Consider the following 19,919-nt stretch of genomic DNA (forward strand, 5'->3'; position numbering starts at 1 on the left):
GGATTGGACATTCTGGAGGCAGGAAACATGTTTCCGCTGATGGGTGAGGACACAGCTTAAAAATACGGGGTAGATCATTTAGGACAGAGATGAGGAGAAACTTGTTCACCCAGAGAGTGGTGGCTGTGTGGAATGCTCTGCCCCAGAGGGCAGTGGAGGCCCAGTCTCTGGATTCATTTAAGAAAGAGTTGGATAGAGCTCTCAAGGATAGTGGAATCAAGGGTTATGGAGATAAAGCAGGAACAGGATACTGATTAAGGATGGGATCAGCCATGATCATATTGAATGGTGGTGCAGGCTCGAAGGGCCGAAGGGCCTACTCCTGCACCTTTTGTCTATTGACACAGAGGCCGTGCCTATAATCCAGGTCCTAATTTGGACGGTGTGTTGCGAAGTTAAGCTTTGTTTTCTCTGCTCGTTTTTTATTGTTTGACTTAACTCTCAATATTTTTAGGTAATGTTCGGACAGAACAGTTGAGTCATTCTTTGGTTCACTTGGGCATCTATGACGACGGTCCATATGAAGCTGGTGATGAAAGAAAGCAGGACGCTAATCTGATTCCTGTACCTGCCAATAGTTACTTAGGTAGGATTCCTATGCAGTGCAGACAGAGAGAGGTGACTGGAGGGTACTTTGAAACAGCTGAGGATTCCATTTCAGTTAAACAGTCTCATAATTTACCCCCAACCAGTTTCCTCCCCAGAATAAAATCGACTTCCCACACTGGTCAAAGGCATGCACTTTGATCCTGTCCCCTCCCACCTCATTAACACAGTGCCCCAAATTTTGTTGTGTTTCACAGGAACAGGTGAATCAGGGTGTATGGATGCCACGTGCAATGGGGTTCATGGTGTGCCAGGCTACTCTATTCCGTACCCAAGGCCTGCATTTGCCTTGCCTCTGTGAGTGGCATCACAATGCATTGTGGTTCTGCCATGCCAACCTCTGCACCTATTGCCTTCCTGCCCAAGCTTCACACAGTGCCCACCCTGGCACCTCCACAGCAGAACCTGTTGCCCCCTTTGGCAGTGCCACTTTGCAACTTCCTGGGAGCAGGAACTGCAATGGAAGTAACACAGGCCTGTCTTGAGCAGTGAATGAATCCCTGCTGGTTTGCACAGCAATTCTTTTCCCCCTGGTGATTGGAAAGTTATTTTCATGACTGTTTAACCTTGAGGCGAACCCTCAGTTGCTCATTCAGTCACTTCTTTCTGTCGGGCCTTACCTTTTTGATGCTAACTCATCTTCTTCTTCTCCCTTCTTCTTCCCCTCCCCATCCATCTTGAATGCACAGGTTTAATATTTCTGACAACTACCAGTAGTTCAGACCCTGATCAGTTGGTTTACAAGACACCGGACCCAGCTGAGAAACCAGCGCGGAGTTCTCACGACGTAGCCCAACATAGTTACTTAGGTTTGTAACTGCGCATGTGGCAGGGCAAGTGTGCAGCCATTCCCTCTTGTGTCTAGTATCTGTGTCCAAAACATTTTTGTGAGGGCAAAAGAAAGATCAAAACCCAAATCAAATTTCTATGTTGTTGTGTTTCATTTACAAGCCTCCACATTTCTGCACACTTTGAGGGCCACATGAATGTCACTGCTTCCTGTTGGTCAGGTTCCTTCGGGTAACACAAAAGCCAAACGGTCAATCCAAAATCAAGATGGCCGCTTTCAATCAAAATTGTAGCAGCCTGCCACAATGGTTAAGCAGAGCTTCTCTGTCGTAGCAACAGGGTATTTTAAATACAGTTAAGTGGATGAAGAGGTGGCAGTTAGATAATATTTTGGGAGAGTAATCCTATTCTGATGTCTGGAGGTCCATAAAGGTTGTTTCGGTTGCTGCCATCCAGGGTCTCTCTGCAACATGGGAAAACAATGAGTCACATTCTTGATCAGGCCCATTTTATTCTCATTGAACAAAAGGTGAATTTGTTTGTTTCGGAAACAGATATAAATAGATCCAGCTCAGTTCAAGCTTGTAAGTAGGGAGTCTTTGAAGGTCCAGTTTCCTTGACAGGCGTTAGATAATTGTCAGGGAAGCCCTTAACCCATGCCTTCAAGGAAGCTGTCTTGTTAAGAGTAGCACTATAGGTGCTGAAGGAGCCACATGGAAGCAGTGATGTTGCGTGTGAGTTGTGTGTACAGCCCACAACATTGTAACAGACTGCCGAATTGACTTTAACAAGCCATTCTGCCCCAAGCTCTGGTGATACCAAAGGAGTGTTTGTGCATTAGTTGGAAGTCAGCCCAGTCAAACTCAGCTACACTCAATTCCGGTAGTCCATTACACAGTTGGCTGTATGGCTGCCTGCCATTGTGCCAACAAGGAGTGCTTTCCGTTGTTCTGCATGCGATGGTACCAGAGTAACACCAGTGTGCCAGGGTTCAGTGCCTGCTCTCAGCACCGAACCCTGGTGCCTTCCACATGGAAAGGATGGATGAAAGGAAATGTGTCTTTCAGCATTTCAAGGTTGGTCACTTGAAATATGTCCCCGATATTGGGAAATGTTGCGGAACCACTCCCAGGTAGATGTGGCAAATTGACATAGTCATGCGTTCCACGAAATGGATTTATTGATGGCAGGGTGAGGAGGGGTCCTTGTTCGTGAATGACTGAGAGTTAACATGCAGGTATAGCCAGCAGTGAGCAAATGTTATATTGGCGTAGCACAGCAAGGTTGGAGTTTAAGGAAATCCTGCTGCGTTTCAACAGGGCATTGGTGAAACCATATCTGAGGCACTGCCGGCAGTACCTGTTTGAGAGGGGCTGCAAGAAAGGGTCATTAGATCGCTCTCTTAGCTGAGAGGGTTGTCCTATGAGCAGAGGTTGTGTGGAATGGGCCTGTGTTTCTGGGGTCTGGAGGAATGGGAATCAAAGCATAGAACATTTGTCGAGGGTTTAACCAGGCCAGATGCTGTGAGGCTTTTTCCCCAGCAGGACAGTCTGGAACTAAGAGGGATCTCCTAATGATGAGGGAATGGCCATATCAGACTAAGCAACGCTTTACTTGGTGGGTGGCAGATGTGTGGAATTCCCTCCTCCAGAGAGTTGTGGGTACTCAGTTGTCTGGAATGTGTAAGATAGTTAAGTCAAAGATCTCCCTTCTGATTTGGAGCACTATTTCATGACTTGCTGGGTCAAAATCCAGGAATTCCCTCCCTCAGGGCATTGTGGGTCTACCCACAACACATGGACTGCAGCGGTTCAAGAAGGCAGCTCACCCCCACCTTCTCAAGGGGGCAACTAGGGATGGGCAATAATTACTGGGCCCAGCCCGTGACTCCCACACCCCATGGATAAATAACAATAAAAACTGAAGTTCAGCATGATCTTATTGACTGACGGCACAGGCTATTTATGGTTTTTTTTTCTCTTAAAAAAGGAATAAGGCTCATTTTCGGAAATCTTTAACTGCAGATTGGAGGTAGTGAGGCTGGAAGAAATTCCTCTCCCCTCTAATGCCTGGGTAAGGTTCACTATAATTTTCAACTTCCACAGACATCTTGTAATCGAAGCTGACCCACTAATTTATGATCGGACTTATGGGGTAACTAACCTCAATGCACCCATTTTAGGGCATATTTGGGGCCTATTATATTAACAACATCCTTTGTCCCAGAAAAACTTGAAAGTGTTTGGACAGTACAGTGGCTCTGGTTAGCACTGCTGCCTCACGGTCCCAGGTTCGATTCCAGCTTCGGATGACTGTGTGGAGTTTGCTCCGGCTTCCTTCCACAATCCAAAGATGTGCAGGTCAGGTGAATTGGCCATGCTAAATTGCCCGTAGTGTTAGGTGGATTAGTCAGAGGGAAATGGGACTGGGTGGGTTACACTTTGGCGGGTCAGTGTGGACTTATTGGGCCGAAGGGCCTGTTTCCACACTGTAGGGAATCTAAAAAAAGCTATTTGAGGGCTGTTTTTCAGGTATCTAAGCTGCCACCTAAAACAGGGTCCATGCATATGCAAACAAGCAGATCATATTTTAGGTCCCTGGGAGGAAAATGGGCTACTGGCAAAAAAAGCATTTTAAAAAAAAAAAAATGTATTTGCTCTCACTTATTATTTACAATCAGGCCTGAGGCCCAGTCTTGGGCCTTTTGGTTCAGGTCTGTGTTGGCACCTTCAAGTCCAAAAGCAAGCACCAACAAATTCACTCCTGGGAATCGTGAATTCTAGTTCAATTCCACATCTCAGGATACACGGTAGGCCGTTTGGAACTGAGATGAGGAGAAATGGCTTCACGCAGAGAATGATGTCTTGAGTTAAGGAACAGAGGTGTCTAATTGCTCACCCAGGGCCTGTTTTGATGTTGGAGTCAAGGTATAGTGTTGGACAGAGTAGCGAGAGCTGTGGTCCGTGACCTGAGCTGTATCTGATTAGAAAGCACTTGATGGTGAATGCAAAAGTGGAAAAAGATCAGGCTCCTCTGTCAAATATCTCTCGTGTTGAGGGGTATTGAAAATGTGACGCAGGAGAATCAGTGTCCGTTTCTCAAATATCCAGGATCCTATATTTCAAGAGACCAATATTTTCACATTTACTTTGGAAATAATAACAAGCATGCACCCTGCCCACGTGGATTTTTCAGCATCTCCTTGTACTTTGCCCATGTGATTCACTGTCTCTGGCATGTTTTGCCTGTTGCATGTTTCTGCTGGCTTGTTGTGTTGCCTGGGACACTTGTCATGTCATTCCTAGTCTTTGTCTCCACCTCTTCATCAATATCCTTAAAGCAGTTGCACTGACTGACTCCTATCGCTGGCATACACCACTTTGCTGGGCTGTGGGATAACTGGAGGGGCACAGTCCAGGAGCAGAGATGAAGTTGCAAATGGGATGGGTGTCAGGGTTTGATTCCCTGTCTATGCTGCATGAGTTGACTTGGGAGGCAATGATGGTGGTGACGTGATTGGCCTCTAGAGGGCCACAGACCCTCTGGAGATGGGGGATGGAACCAGCCTAACCTCTGTTCCTGATCATTGTCCCATGTCTGGAACCAAATGGCCCATAGTCAGGGGGCTTTGACTAAATCTTGGGAGAAATAATGGAGGACAGCCAACATCAATGGAGGCAGATTCCAAAATGCTCTCTTTGAGAGAGAGAGAGAGAGAGAGAGATGGATAAATGCAACGGGTATTTGGGGGGGGGGGGGAGTGGATTGGGGTGGGAATGGAATCAGAGGTAGCTTGTCTCAATGGTGATCTTGGTTTAACCAGGTCATGAGATCCAAGTAACCAGTTAACCCCAGTTCCTTATCCATGCCATCATCACTTTTGTGTTTAATGCTCTCAAAATGGCTGACTTGTCAAGTAAAGGCTTGGATTGCTCAGAGTAACTCTAGTCCTGTCACTGGCCATTACAGTTGCATCACCATATTGCACGACCAGTCTTGCCATCAATATATGCCAGTATTTTGGCATCGCTCTGATTTGCATTGGCACCTGATGTCATCGAGCAAAACCTTCCATTCCCCAAATTGCTGCCCGCTTGCTTGAACTGTCATAACAGCAACGAGAAACAAAATCCTTTGCTTTGGACAATTAATGACCAGTCATTTGGGGTGTTCATTGCACAGTCCTTTCACCATCTTGGAGACGCCTGTGATGTTTCATCCTATCCAGCACGTCCTCTCACACGCCTTTGTAGCTTCTGCAAAGCAGACCATTCTGTGTTTTGCATGGGTTTGGGGCTAGCGAAGGGTGAGCACCTTGCACATGAGAGTGTACTTTTACCCTCGTTTTTAACACAACACCCAGCATCTTGAAGAGCACTTCATGCTCGGGTAACCATGGCAACCCTGCAGTGGAGGAGGAAAGGAAAAAAGATGATTCTTAAGCAACAAATGAACCTTGAGTTTGTTTATTGTTCACTAACTTAAAGTTGAATTCTCCAATTTGCTTCATCACTTTGAGGGGGGTTATGTAGTGCAGGTGTATCCTATTTAGTCTTTGAGGAGTAACGATTGGGGTGACAAATCTACACCGAAATGAACTGCACTGTAGGAGCCCACAGTGAGGTACAGCTCATTGGATCTGAAGAAGACGAGTTGTCAAAAGCCACCTCGAACAGGTCAAAGTTCATTTAACAAGACGTTTGATCAGTGACACATGTTATTGTTTACCAGCGAGTCACTTTTCCAAAGCAGTGCTCATCAAGGCTTCTGAATGTAGGGAAATGAGAGAGTTGTATTTTATGTTAATATCACAGACTGTCTTCTCTTCCACATTTCCCAATATGAACAAAGGCCTGATGGCACAGCTGAGTGTGGGGATTCACCAGGTGAGGAACTGTAGGCTTGAACCACCCCATAGTCCAGATCAGAGTGGTGCTGGGAAAGCACAGCAGGTCAGGCAGCGTCCGAGGAGCAGGAGAATCGACGTTTCGGGCAAAAGCCCTTCGTCAGGATTTCCAGCATCTGCAGTCCTCAATTCTGCCTAACTGATTTGAACCACCCCATTACCCAGCAAATTGTCACTCTAGTGCTCTTCTGCCAAAGTCCTTAAATTGTCCTCTGTGCTGGTTCAAACAGCTCACAATAACAGAAAGGCTCAGTCCTATCAAACCAAACCGAGGAATAAAATGAGCAAAGGGCTTTCTCGACAACATTGCACTGAAAAGGCCAGATCTCCCAGTTAACCAACTCTTGCAGAACAAGCCCTAACGTTTACATCCAAAGGAGCTTATTGTAAATTGTCCTATTCATGCAGGTTGTCCATCAATGTATCAGGAGAGAATCTCATGTCCAGTTTTCTTGTTAAAACTCAAGACATATCTGCATTATGTCAAGAGGCGGCCCTTTATCTGTAGGGTTCAGAGATGCTGACTGAGCCATTGTAACTGCTGAAAGTTTGAATTCTAAACCCAGGATTGTAAAACCAATCTTCCCAAAATAAAACAAGGAGACAAGAGCCAGAACAGAAGTGAAAATCCATTTTAAAGTATTTACTAACAGGGCTAAAGGCTGGAAATTATAAACCTATTCCCTTGAGAACATTGGATTCAAGGTAGTCTAGTCAATGTGGTTAAAAAGCCAAAAGGCTTCATAGGGTCATTACTGAGAAACTCTCGTGCAGGAATGACAAACAAAAGGACAGAACCTGAACATGAGAAATGAGGAAATGTTTTGCCAGACTGATTCCTGGGATGACAGGGTTATGCGTAGGGAGAGGTTGAATCAGTTAGGATTATATTCACGAGAGTTTAAAAGAATGAGGGAGAGCTCATAGAGACTGATAAAATTCTAACGGGACGAGACAGGGTCAATGCAAGAAGGATGTACCTGATAACTGGGGAGTCCAGAACCAGGAGGTCAGAGTTTAAGGATATGGGGTAGGCCAGTTCAGACTGAGATGGGGAGAGATGTCTTCACCCAGAGAATGGGGAGCCTGTGGAATTCTCTGTCACAGAAAGTGGTTGAGGACAAAGCATTGAAGGTTTTCAAGAAGGAGTTAGAGATAGTTCCCAGGGCTAAAGGGATCAAAGGATTTGGGGAAAAAAGAGGGAATGGCTATTGAGTTGAATGATCAGCCATAGTTGTAATGGATGGTGTAGCAGGCTCGAAGGGCCAAATGGCCTACTCCTGCCCCTTGCTTCTATGTTTCTGTGTTAATTGTAAAACTGTCTCCCCTAAAAGGCTGTGGATATTTAGGGTTGATTTTTCCAGCTTGAAATGCATACAGGTGAGGTAAGAGGACCAAGGGAACTTGAACCAAGGCAGGCAAATGGAGTTGAGCTGCAGCTAAGCAATGATCCAACTGAGAGCTGGAGCAGCTTCCCGGGGCTGAATGGGCTCCTCCTGTACTAATTGGAATGAGGTCAGCCAGGAGGACCTCATAGAATCTGAGTTCCCTGATTGGGGCTGTTAACCTGGTCCAATCAGGGAGCTCCGGCTGACAGATATGAACAGGAGGGTCAGAGGTTCTATTCACTCTGAGAGCTCGGGGCGGCACGGTGGCTCAGTGGTCAGCACAGCTGCCTCACAGCGCCAGGGTCCCAGGTTCGATTCCAGCCTCGGGCGGCTGTCTGTGTAGAGTTTGCACATTCTCCCCGTGTCTGCGTGGGTTTCCTCCGGGTGCTCTGGTTTCCTCCCACAGTCTAAAGATGTGCAAGTCAGGGTGGATTGGCCATGCTAAATTGCCCATGCTAAATTGCCCATAGTGTTAGCTGCATTAGGCAGGGATAAATATAGAGTAGGGGAATGGGTCTGGGCTCGGTTACTCTTCGGAGGGTCGGTGTGGACTTGTTGGGCCGAAGGGCCTGTAGGGAACCTAAAAAAGAAGCTGGCTCTGAGGGAGCTGGATCAGAGTCAAGGACTCTCTACGTGTGAATAACGAGTGACTTGGTGGGGGGATACCAGTCTCTATTGGTTAGTTCACCTCCTGTTTCTTTTCTTTTTTTTAACCTCTGACACTCCTGTTTATTTTCTTTTCTCTTTTTCCCCCCAGCACCCATGTGTGTGTGTGTGTGTGCGGGTGTGAGACACAGTGAAAGATACAAGGTGTACAAATCTTTATTCAAATTCCCACCACCAGGAAGATAGGAAAACACCCGAGTGGCCGGTGACAAACACTGCCCTTCACATCAAAGGGCAATGCTGTGTGATCAAAACAGTGAAGGGGAGGGCAGGGACTAAATCAAAATAGAGTTGGAGGGAGAAATGATGCACTCCATTCCCTGCGGCGCCCACCTCTCCCTGAACAACTCCAGGGTGTTGGTCGACACCGCGTGCTCCTTCTCCAAGGACACCCGGGCCCTAACGTAACCGCGGAAGAGGGGCAGGCAGTCGGCCCTAACGACCCCCTCCACGGCCCGCTGCCTCGACCTGTTGATGGCCAGTTTGGCCAGGCCCAGGAGCAGACCCACGAGGAGGTGGTCAGACCTGCCCTCCCCCCTCTGGACTGGGTGTCACGTCCTGTTTCCACTGTGTTGATGATAAGTGCCTCCAACTAATGTTGATGTGATGTCAAGGACCTTTTCTGCATTACAACATTGAAATGTTTCAAATAAATTATAAGACTGTAAGATACAGGAGCAGAAGTAGGCCATTCAGCCCATAGAGTCTGCCCCACCATTCGGTGCGATAGGGGCTGATCTGATCATCCTCAACCCCACTTTGCTGCCTTCCCTCTATAACTCTTCCTGATTAAAAATCTACCTCAGCCTTGAAAATGCTTAACGACCCAACCTCGACAGCCCTCTCTGAATTCCACAGATTCACTTGCCTCTGAAGAAAGTTCTCCTCATCTTTGTCACAAATGTGTGACCCCGTTATTCTGAGATGATGCCCTCTGGTCTGAGACTCCCTCAGCAAATTGTCAGCTTGTGCACAGTGTCCCTCGGGCTGCCAGCAGTCTATGGGTTAAATGCAAGGGGAACCGATTGCTGTTTTAGATATTTTCTTCCAGCATTTTCAAAAGAAGATTGAAATGTTACCAACAGTTCTAAATTTACACATGATGTAAATAGGATACAGTGCTGCTTTCTGATATATTTATAGCTCTGACAGGATTTAACCAAATCATGACTAACTGAGAATATTAGGAACACACCTCGGGAAGCAGGGTGTACCACACCCAGCGTATACCAGCACAGATTCAGGGATTGCATTTGATGGGGCTTCCTATCATGGAAACTATCCAACAAACAAACCCAAGACACTTCTTGCTTGTAAAAGACTATATTTACATATATTTGAGGCACATGGGGAAGTCCAATAACTGAACAGACCCCCATTTGACCTCAGATGGTCATCTTTCCCCACTGCGCCTTGGCAGCAGCTGCCCTAGACTTCAGTGTGTCCCTCAACATGTAGGCCTAGTCCTCGGAATGTGCCAGTGTGCAACACTCGCTTGGCGTCAACTCCCCGCTCTGGAAGATCAACAAATTTCAGGCAGACCAAAGAGCGTCTATCACCGATGGTCCTCCATGGAGAGTGTATGAACTCCTGGCATATGGAGCATATACCACTTCCATGGTAGAGACCATCTTGCGCGTGGGCTGCTCTGTGTAGGTGACTCCATCCCTGACTACACTCCCAGGAATGCCTCCAGTGCTGCTTGTTCCACATGGGTCTCCTCATATACCATACCCAAGAGTTGGTAACCTCGAGTGTGTACAGAGGCCTCTCCTCCTCTGCCATTGCTTCTAGGAGGCCACAAGGAGGCATGCCAAGATGATTTGTTGTTACATTTTTCTGTGCCTTCGCTCATGGTGTGACCTTGGTTTGACACCTTCCTGGGTCCTCATGGCCAAGATATCAAACTTAGAACAAATCCCTCATTCTCCATGACCACATAGTGCCTTGAATAGAATTCAATATAAAATTGAATGCATCAGGTAGGGAGGCTTAAGAGATCAGACAGGAGGGAAATTCTTTTGACTTAGAGGAATTCAGTGTCATGATCCAGCAAAGTGGACAATTCAACTTTATTGTTTCTTCTAAAGGTCACTAAGTACTTGATCTGTGAGGAAAAAAAAAGGTTAGTTATGGATAATCTGTGGAAATATTGAGCCGTGAGGAGCAATCTGCCATTTTAAAGTAATGATTGTGCCTTGTGAGTGTAATGTTTCCCTGAGCACACTCTTATTGGCATATTCCTGAGCAGTGTAGCTCACATAAAATTAAGGGATACGGCCAAATAAATCCTCGAGATTAACACGATATTAGCGCAGTTCAATTTGCTCAGGCTGCCATTTTTACTTTGTGTTGTTCAACTAATGCACAGTTACAGAACAAAAAGTATATACATTTGGAACAATATTTCACACTGATTTAAAAATCTATCCACTTTTCTGGAGAATTGAGCCTTGAGATTGAACATCAATACAGTTGCTGATCTCTCTTTGCCGTAACAATACTTTTCTTAATCTGAAGTGAGGTTTTTATGCTACGGAACCGTTACACAAGCAGTTGGCTATTTTCGGAGGTGTATTGCATATTTCTAACCTGTTATTTTCTCTGTAGTCTACACTCCCCATGACGGAATTTACTTCCAAATTGACCCAAACCAGTACAACTTGTAGTGAGAGTGCCCATAGGGCCTGAAATGTGTATATATTGTTGTGGACTTCCATTTTATGTGGAAAATCTCTATCAGTTGGAGCCAAAGCAAATTAATCCCGTGTGCACTATAGGAGATATAAGTTCTTGTCCTCAGTTGACAGAACATCTGCCTTTGAGTCAGAAATTTGTGAGTTCAAGGCCTAATGCAGATCCAGAGCCTACCCAAACTCCCTCGCTACTTGAGTGTAACACTGAGCGAGCGCTGTTTTGGCAGAATAGCCAACTCTTAGACATTGAAGCCCTGCCTGTCCAGGGGAACATGGAAAATCTCACACCACTCTTTGAGGTAGAGCAAGAGCATTCTCCCTCGTGTCATTACTTCCACAACCAAAACTGTTCACTTCCTGAATTGTCTGTGTGTGAGCTCATGCTGTGTGCATATTGTCTATGGCTGTTGCCCCACAAAGTTACATCTCCAAAATCATTCATTGGCTCTGAAATGCTTTGGGCCATCCTGAGGATTTGAAAGGGACTGTATTAGATATGTTTTTCTTTGGTGCCCTTCTACAGATTATTTACTCCTGGGTGGGTGCCCTTTTGTGCCAAGTGGGAGTGGTTTGCCAGTTCTGAATCCTGCAGATGTCTCCATCCTGCATCGCCTACTGCTCTGAGTGCAGGCTTGCTGGTTCCCATTATGGCACTGGAATTGCCCCACCTCGTTCCATTCATCTTGTCCCTCTATGCAATCCAGTCCTGAGGCCTCCACTGGCATTTCCTTCAGAACTCAGCTGTAAAGGTGCTGTAAACAGTGGTGCACTAAAGCTTGCGGCTTTGATTCTAGGAACCACAATGGTTCTAAGCTGTGTAGACCCAAAGGATTCCAGATCCAATTCTTGGTGGGCCCTGAAGATTTCAGCATTCTGGGGTGGGCCACAGGGTGCGATATTGGCCGTGTTCGCCACTCCGTCGTCCCTCGATGGTCATGACGCCTGATGATACCCTATCAACTGTCAGCTTTAATGAGTGTCCGTTCAACTGAGTGAGCGGCCATGATTAAAACTGTACCCCAATGTCAGTCAGCCCACTTTAAGACAGGAGGGGAGAGAAGATTGAGGGAGGGAGTGAATTCTGAACTGGTCCCTCACCTCCTTGAACTTGAACATCTCTGAGACCAAACATCTCCTGGTTTGTTTGAATCTGGCCTGTCGCTGTTTGGAGAAAGGCCAGAGGGTGGATAGTGGATAGGTTTCTCGGTGGGTCAGGCAGCTAGTTAGCAGCCACCAGGTGGCATCTGATCAGGCCTCACTGCCAACGTCTGGCAGAGGAGGGTTAATGGCATGAACAGGAGGTTGATCGTGGTCAGCAATTTACCGGCCCCCTGCTCTCTCAACCTCTTGTTACTTCCTGTCAGGCTCAAAACAGTGAATAGCTCCAGTCTGGAAAGATACAGATGTTGCCACCTTCACCTGTGGACTCTGCTTCGGACTCTTTTCTTCATCTTGCTGAGGCTGCAGCGGTGTTAGCAGTGACTCCTGACTTGGAGGCTCGATGTGTGGTCTTTTGCAATGGCGGCAGGGTGTTGCCTGGTGGAGAGGGGACTCCTGGCTGCGATAGGCCCGGAGCGTAGACTCTTTTGGTGGTGGCGGGGCATCAACTGCAGTGGTGTGGGTGCCCGGAGCGAGGGGCTCCCGGCTGCGCTGGGCCCGAAGCAGGCACCTTGCTGAAGTCCTGGACCTGTGTTTGGGACCCTGGCCAATGAAGATAAACTCTATTTAAGTACTTTCTTCTTATTCCTTTATATCTCAAAATTGTGCCGGATTGTGGTGACAGAATATTTTTCATTGTATCTCCCTCAATGTATGTGACAATAAATCATTCATTGATTCTCATTCTTCTCAACTCCAGTGAGTACAGGCCCGACCTACTCAACCTCTCCTCATAAGACAGTCCATCTATACGTGGTACCAGCTGAGTGAACCTTCTCTGGACTGACTCTGATGCCAGTCTACCTTGCCTTGGATAAGGGGCCCAAAACTGTTCACAGTATTCCAGCTGTGGCCTGACTTGTGTCTTGTACATTTTTAGTGAAACGGCTCTACTTTAATATTCCATTTCCTTTGAAAAAAGGGCCAACATTCTATTTCCCTTCCCCATCACCTGCTGAACTTGGATACCAACTTATTGTAGTTCAAGGACACGGACTTCCAAATCCCTCTGTTCCATGGCTTTCTGCAGTCTTTCTCCATTTAAATAATATTCAGCCCTTCTATTCTTCTTGCCAAAATGCATAACCTCACGTTTTCACCTTATATTCCATTGACCAAAATCTTGCCCACTCACTTAACCTGCCTCTATCACTCTGCAGATTGTGTGCCCTCCTCACTACTTGACGCCCTCCTAGATTGGCAGCTTATAAGATTTGGGAGGAAGATGCTTTCAGGGGTTGTAGCATTGGCGAAACTGTGAGGTCAAGGGGAGGGAACAAAAAGTTGGATTCGAACCATCAATGCTTTTTAAATCTTTCTTTGAGTTTCACACAAATGTCGAACTCTTCTGCCAGAAAAGTGGATATTTAACTTTGGTATAAACCTTCCAAATGGAGCAAAAGGATATTTCTTACCGTCATTTGGAAAAAAAAGTCAATGAATGGGCAGTTTGTTAGCTGTCATTTAGCTTTGCACACATTGTCACACATAAGCAGTTATAAACACTGAGAATTTATAATACTTAATGATTGTGTTGATGGTCCTTGCAGATCTATGGTTACTCACAGTGTTTCTATGCTTCAAGTGACTGGTTTCCCAGGTGAAAAATCCGAATTTACTGCTGTGTCTTTTACTCAAAGCAAACATTATTCCCAGCTATCAGATGGGAATGGTCAAGCCATTTAACCTGTTGGTTGCAGTTCTTTATCCTGCCTGACATTGTGGTGTGTTTCAAATAGGTTTCTCGCTGGTGTGCTGACTACCATATGTCTTTATCCTTCTGAAGTCGCCCTATTGCACTGGACTGTCACCTACTCTCAAGCTAGGCATCCTGTGGATAGGAACTCAATTTTGACTCTTCTCTCCACTTATGGAGGGGGTGTTGGCTTTGGGACCCTTTAACCTTGCATCGATCTCTCGGGATGAGTACAAGAGCTGGAGACATGTTGGTGCACATGCTCATGAGACCACAGGAGCAGAGGTCGGCCATTTGCCCATCAAATCTGTTCCGTCATTCAGTGGGGAGGGGGGAGTGATCCAATCATCCTTAAACCCATTTTCCCTGCCTTTTCTCCATTTCACTTGATTCCTTTATTGATTAAATATCTGTCTACCTCAGCCTGGAATATACTTAACGACCCAGCCTCAACAGCCCTTGGCAGTAAAAAAAGAGTCCACAGATTCACGAGAAAAGAAATTCCTCCTCACCACCGTCTTAAACATGTGACCTTTTCCTCTGAGAGTAAGTCGGACTCTGGTTCTAGACTCTCCCACAAAGGGAAACAACCTCTTCACATCTCCCCTATCAAGTTCCCCCTAAGAATCTTGCATGTTTCAATAAGACAGTAGACAATAGGTGCAGGAGTAGGCCATTCGGCCCTTCGAGCCTGCACCACCATTCATTATGATCATGGCTGATCATCCTTAATCAGTATCCTGTTCCTGCCTTATCCCCATAACCCTTGATCCCACTATCCTTGAGCGCTCTATCCAACTCTTTCTTAAATGAATCCAGGGACTGGGCCTCCACAGCCCTTTGGGGCAGAGCATTCCTTACACTCACCACTCTCTGGGTGAAGAAGTTTCTCCTCATCTCTGTTCTAAGTGGCCTACTCCTTATTTTTAAACATGTTTCCTGCGTCCAGAGTGTCCAATCCTTTAATAATTTTATACGTCTCAATCAGATCCCCTCTAAACTCAAGTGTATACAAGCCCAGTGGCTCAAAATAGTGACTGGGCTACTATTTCCACTGCAGTGCTCTGTTTAAAGGAAGTGTCAAGCTCAAACTTGGTATTATGGAGCAAGACCTAGTTCTTGAGGAGCAGCAGTGAACAGACAGTATCCTCAAACACATGGAAATGTGGGGACGGTTGCAGAGCTGAGTTCTGCCCTTCCAACCATGGAGCTTATGTTGGAATCTAGGCTAAGCCTACAGTTGGAAGTTACCTTGGCCCATTGGCTTCCAGGGTTCGATGTTAAATGGGTTTGGGCAGTCTGAGCTGAGCTCCTGGTGGATGTGAGCACCACATTATAGAGTCATAGAGATGTACAGCATGGAAACAGACCCTTCGGTCCAACCCGTCCATGCCGACCAGGTATCCTAACCCCATCTAGTCCCACCTGCCAGCACCTGGCCCATATCCCTACAAACCCTTCCTATTCATATACCCATCCAGATGCCTTTTAAGTGTTGCAATTGTACCAGCCTCCACCACATCCTCTGGCAGCTCATTCCATACACGTACCACCCTCTGTGTGAAAACATTGCCCATTAGGTCTCTTTTATATCTTTCCCCTCTCACCCTAAACCTATGCCCTCTAGTTCTGGACTCTCCCATGCCAGGGAAAAGACTTTGCCTATTTATCCTATCCATGCCCCTCATGATATTATAAACCTCTATAAGGTCACCCCTCAGCCTCTGACACTCCAGGGAAAACAGCCCCAGCCTATTCAGCCTCTCCCTATAGCTCAAACCCGCCAACCCTGGCAACATCCTTGTAAATCTTTTCTGAACCTTTTCATGTTTCCTTGATACCAAATTGGCAATCTCCCTCCGAGTTACCATAAAGGCTGCTGGGGTGTGGGGCGATGGAAAAGGAGAAGCAGTGAAGGTATTTGAAGAAACTAAAGCCCCTCTCCTTCCCTTAAACACCACCCCTCTCCCAAGAGATTGCCTCTTTCTCTCCAGGATCAAGGAGTCACAAATGCAATTTTGCAAACGTCCAGCTTTGAAATAGGTGAATTTGGGAGAACTTGATTTGTTGAATGTATGAAGGAGAGCTATCTTTATTCTGTGACTATCTGTACTAGAGCAGTGAGTACTGGTGGTGCAGGGTCTAAGATGGAGAAATTATACTTCCCCCAGCACAAGATGCCCATCTTTAAAACACACACAAAGAAAATGTTTCACAACAAGGGGAAGCATGATTGAGTCTGGGAGAGAGCAATTTTCGACCATTTATCTTGCCGGATTTTCATGTCAGTTCAAGAGTTGGCATCGTTTTTGCAGATAAACCTTACTGAAAAGTCTATAGTGGTTGAAAGTATGCTATATTTTTTTTTCATAAGATCTGGGCATCAGTGGTAAGCTCAGCCTTTCTTGCCTGTCCTTAATTGCCCCTGAGAAGGAGCTGAGGAGCCATCTTCTTGAGGGCTTGTGAGGCCATTTTCGAGGTCAGCTAAGAGCTGGCTGTGGGTCTGGAGTCACATGTAGACCAGACCAGGTAAGGACATCCGATTTCCTTCCCTAAAGGACATTAGTGAACCATTGGGTTTTTATGAAAAGCGATAATGGTTACAAGTTCTCCATTAGTATTGAATGCAACTTTCACCATCTGCTATGGTGGAATTCAAACCGTATCCCCAGTACATTCACCGGGGGCTCTGGATTACTAGGCTCCAGTGACGTTACCAGTACAACAATGCCTCCCCATCTACTGACTACCATGAACTGGAATTGAGCAGTGCTATTGAAAGAACAGGGTAGTGGGATGAATTGATCAGTCCTTTCAAAGAGCTGGCACAGGTTTGATGGGCAGAATGGTCTACTTTCGTGCTCTTCCACTCTATGACTGATGAGGACAGGGTGAATTGCTCGTCTAATCATCCTTCCAATGCACCACATGAATACGAAGGAAAGGTTTGAAATGTGTATTATGGTGTTCACTCTGTTACCCTGCTCCTGTTAGTGACTGAACTTCATACCTTTGAGTCCAGGGACAATTTCTTCAAAGTCCATGGTCACATTGGTAATCATACAGGATACACTGTGATATTTGCACACGGTATGAAAAGCACAACAATGTAGTTGGGCCCGAACGCCATACATCCAATTGTGTTCACTTGCCACAGTTTAAATAAAGTTTTATTTCAACCTACGTAAATTGTAGAAACCTGGATTGCATTTTCAGCAGGTTCCAGACATTCGAACGTAACATAAACTATCCCCAGTACCAACACCCAGAAAACAGAGAACATTTCTTTGTCTGGGAGGGGCCAGGGTGTGGTGACGGGCAAAGACTGTCCCTGGTTGCCATAGCAACCAAGCCACGAAGAAACTGAGCAAAACTACCAGCATTACCCCCTCTTTGAATTAAGACCAAAACTAGCTTCCTTTATTGCAAATTTGGAAGATGGGATACAATAGCGAGAACCTATTTTGAGTGTTTAAGGGAGCCATTTTAACCAGGATGACTGAAACCCGGGTTTTCCAATCTCCCTCATGCTATTCTCCAATGAAGAGGATTATTAGGTAGGGCTTCAGAAATGGATAATTTTCCAGATGCAGTTGATTTCCTGCCAGTGAATTAGGGTAAAATTGAAGAAAGTCTTAGCCCAATGTCCTTTTGTAGTCTGATATCTGTGTTATTAACATGTGCTTACAAACCTCAATGTGCTGGCTCAGGTAACTAAATATATGCCAAATAGGTTGTGCATTCAATATAACTTGCATTACATAGAGGTCCTGAGAGATGCCTAACCAAGGGTTTTTGAAAACATGACTTTCTTGCCCCTTGCCCCCACCCTTGCATGAATCCTGTGTTTCTAAAACTCCACTAATGCTAATTGTGCCAGCAACTCCATACACCAGTGTTTGTTTTAACTGCCTGTACTCCTTTCAGGATTCTCAGTAGATTCAGCTAAAGGTCTCACTCAGCAAGACGAGCTGAGTGTGGTCTCTGGGGCACCCAGAGCCAACCACACTGGCGCTGTGGTGATCCTGAAGAAAGAGGGCGTCAACAGACTGGCACCAGAACACATTCTGTGGGGCGAGGAGCTGGGGTCCTCATACGGCTATGCGGTCGCCACGGTTGACCTTAACAACGATGGGTAAGATAATGTCAGTTCTTCTTTCGTCTCTCTCCCTCACTCAATAGTGTGTTGAGTGATGTTTTATCCCGACTCCATCCCTCCAAGGTTTCTATGCACTCTAACTCTGGCCATTTCCAAGTTTAATTTCTACACCATTGGACAAAGTTAGAATTCACACAACACCAGGTTATAGTCTGGCAGGTTTATTTGGAAGCACTAGCTTTCAGAGTGCTGCTTGTTCCTCAGGTAACTAGTGGGACAGGATCATAGGACATGGAATTTATAGTAAAAGATCATAGTGTCATGATCCCCATTCTAAGTGATTAAAGATTTAACAGCAATTTAGGTATGTTCAATACATGGCATCAGTTGTATGACACTTTGATCGGTTACTATAAACTATGTGTGCTATGATCCTGTCCTACTAGCTTCCTGACAGAGGAACAGCACTCCGAAAGCTAATGCTTCCAAATAAACCTGTTGGACTGTAACCTGGTGTCGTGTGATTTTTAACTTTGTCCACCCCAGTCCAACACCGGCTCCTCCACATCACATACCCCATTGGATGCTGTGCCTTCACCAGGCTAGGCCCTAAGCTCGGAATTCCTTCCCTCAACCTCTCTGTCCCTCTCTCTCTCTCCCTTCCTTTAAGATGCTGCCTAAAGTCCCTTTCCTCTTTGACTGAGCATTTGTGTGACATACTGTCAAGTCTAGAAGGGAGGCAATAGGAACAGGAGTAAGCCATTCAATTGCTCAATCATGGCTGGCCTTTTACCTTAACGCCATTTTCCTACACTCATCCTATTCTATCAATCGATCGCTCTCTTGAATATACTCAAGATCTGAGATTCCAGAGCTTTCTCTGGGGTAGAGACCTCCAAAGGATTCACAGCTGTCTTATTCTGAGACTAGGCCTCTATTTCTAGACCCTCACCTACAGTTACCCTTCCTGCACCTTCCCTGTCAAACTCTGTGTTTCAATGAGATCACCTCTCAATCTTCCAAAGTCAAGAGAATAAAGGCCTAGTCTCCTCAATCCACTCCTCATAGGACAGCCCCACTCTCCCAGGAAGTAATCTGATAAACCTTTATTGCACTCCCTCAATGGCAAGTACATCGTGTTTTAGGTAAGGAGACCAAAACTGTACATAATACTCCTGGGGTGCTCTCACCAAGGCCCGATAACATTGTCGTCAGACATCTTTGCCCCTCTACTCATAACCTCTTGCTCAAAGTAAAAGCCAATATGCTATTTCCTTTCCTGCTTGTGATAACTGCACATGAGCTTTCAGTGACTTACAACCTTGTGAGAGGCAATCTTATTGCAAGATGTTTTTTTCTAAGGGCCATGATATGGAGGAGCCGGTGTTGGACTAGGTGGACAAAGTTAAAAATTGCACAGTGCAAGGTTATAGTCCAACAGGTTTATTTGGAAGCACTAGCTTTCAGAGCACTGCTCCTTCATCAGGTAGCTGTAAAACAGGGTCATAAACACAGAAATTATAGCAAAAGATTACAGTGTCATGCAACTGAAACGATACATTGAACAAACCTAGATGGCTGTTAAGTTTTTCATCTTTTAGAACGGGTTGCAGGTTTCGGTTCATTAATATGTAAATCCCAGAACTTCTTTTAAATCACAACCTTAAGTCAGACTGGTTCTATTTCCAAAGTCGGGATTAATAAACTGTCACATGGACTGACTGCCTACAGACTGTGCTTTTTGAACAAAATAGAATGTATCTGCAAATACATACACTCACACTCTCCTTCCCCCCCAACACGCAGATTCTCTCTCTCCCTCCCTCACTCACACATGCACACTCGCTCTCTCTCTCACACACACACTCACACTCACACACACAGTCGCTCTCTCCCCCTCTCACACACACTCTCG

At 45.8% G+C, this 19,919-nt stretch overlaps 1 protein-coding gene across 1 annotated transcript in view; it reads left to right on the forward strand.

Moving 5' to 3' along the window:
- The window catches only part of LOC122543254 (integrin alpha-7-like), a 152,848-nt gene that overhangs the window by 99,251 nt on the left and 33,678 nt on the right, over positions 1 to 19,919 (forward strand). The window contains exons 5-7 of the mRNA XM_043681725.1: positions 455 to 586; positions 1,296 to 1,415; positions 17,833 to 18,040. Of these exons, the coding sequence (XP_043537660.1) occupies positions 455 to 586; positions 1,296 to 1,415; positions 17,833 to 18,040 (460 nt within the window). The remainder of the gene's footprint in view (positions 1 to 454; positions 587 to 1,295; positions 1,416 to 17,832; positions 18,041 to 19,919) is intronic.

Source organism: Chiloscyllium plagiosum, chromosome 43 (assembly GCF_004010195.1).
Source record: "Chiloscyllium plagiosum isolate BGI_BamShark_2017 chromosome 43, ASM401019v2, whole genome shotgun sequence".
Taxonomy (NCBI): Eukaryota; Metazoa; Chordata; class Chondrichthyes; order Orectolobiformes; family Hemiscylliidae; genus Chiloscyllium; species Chiloscyllium plagiosum.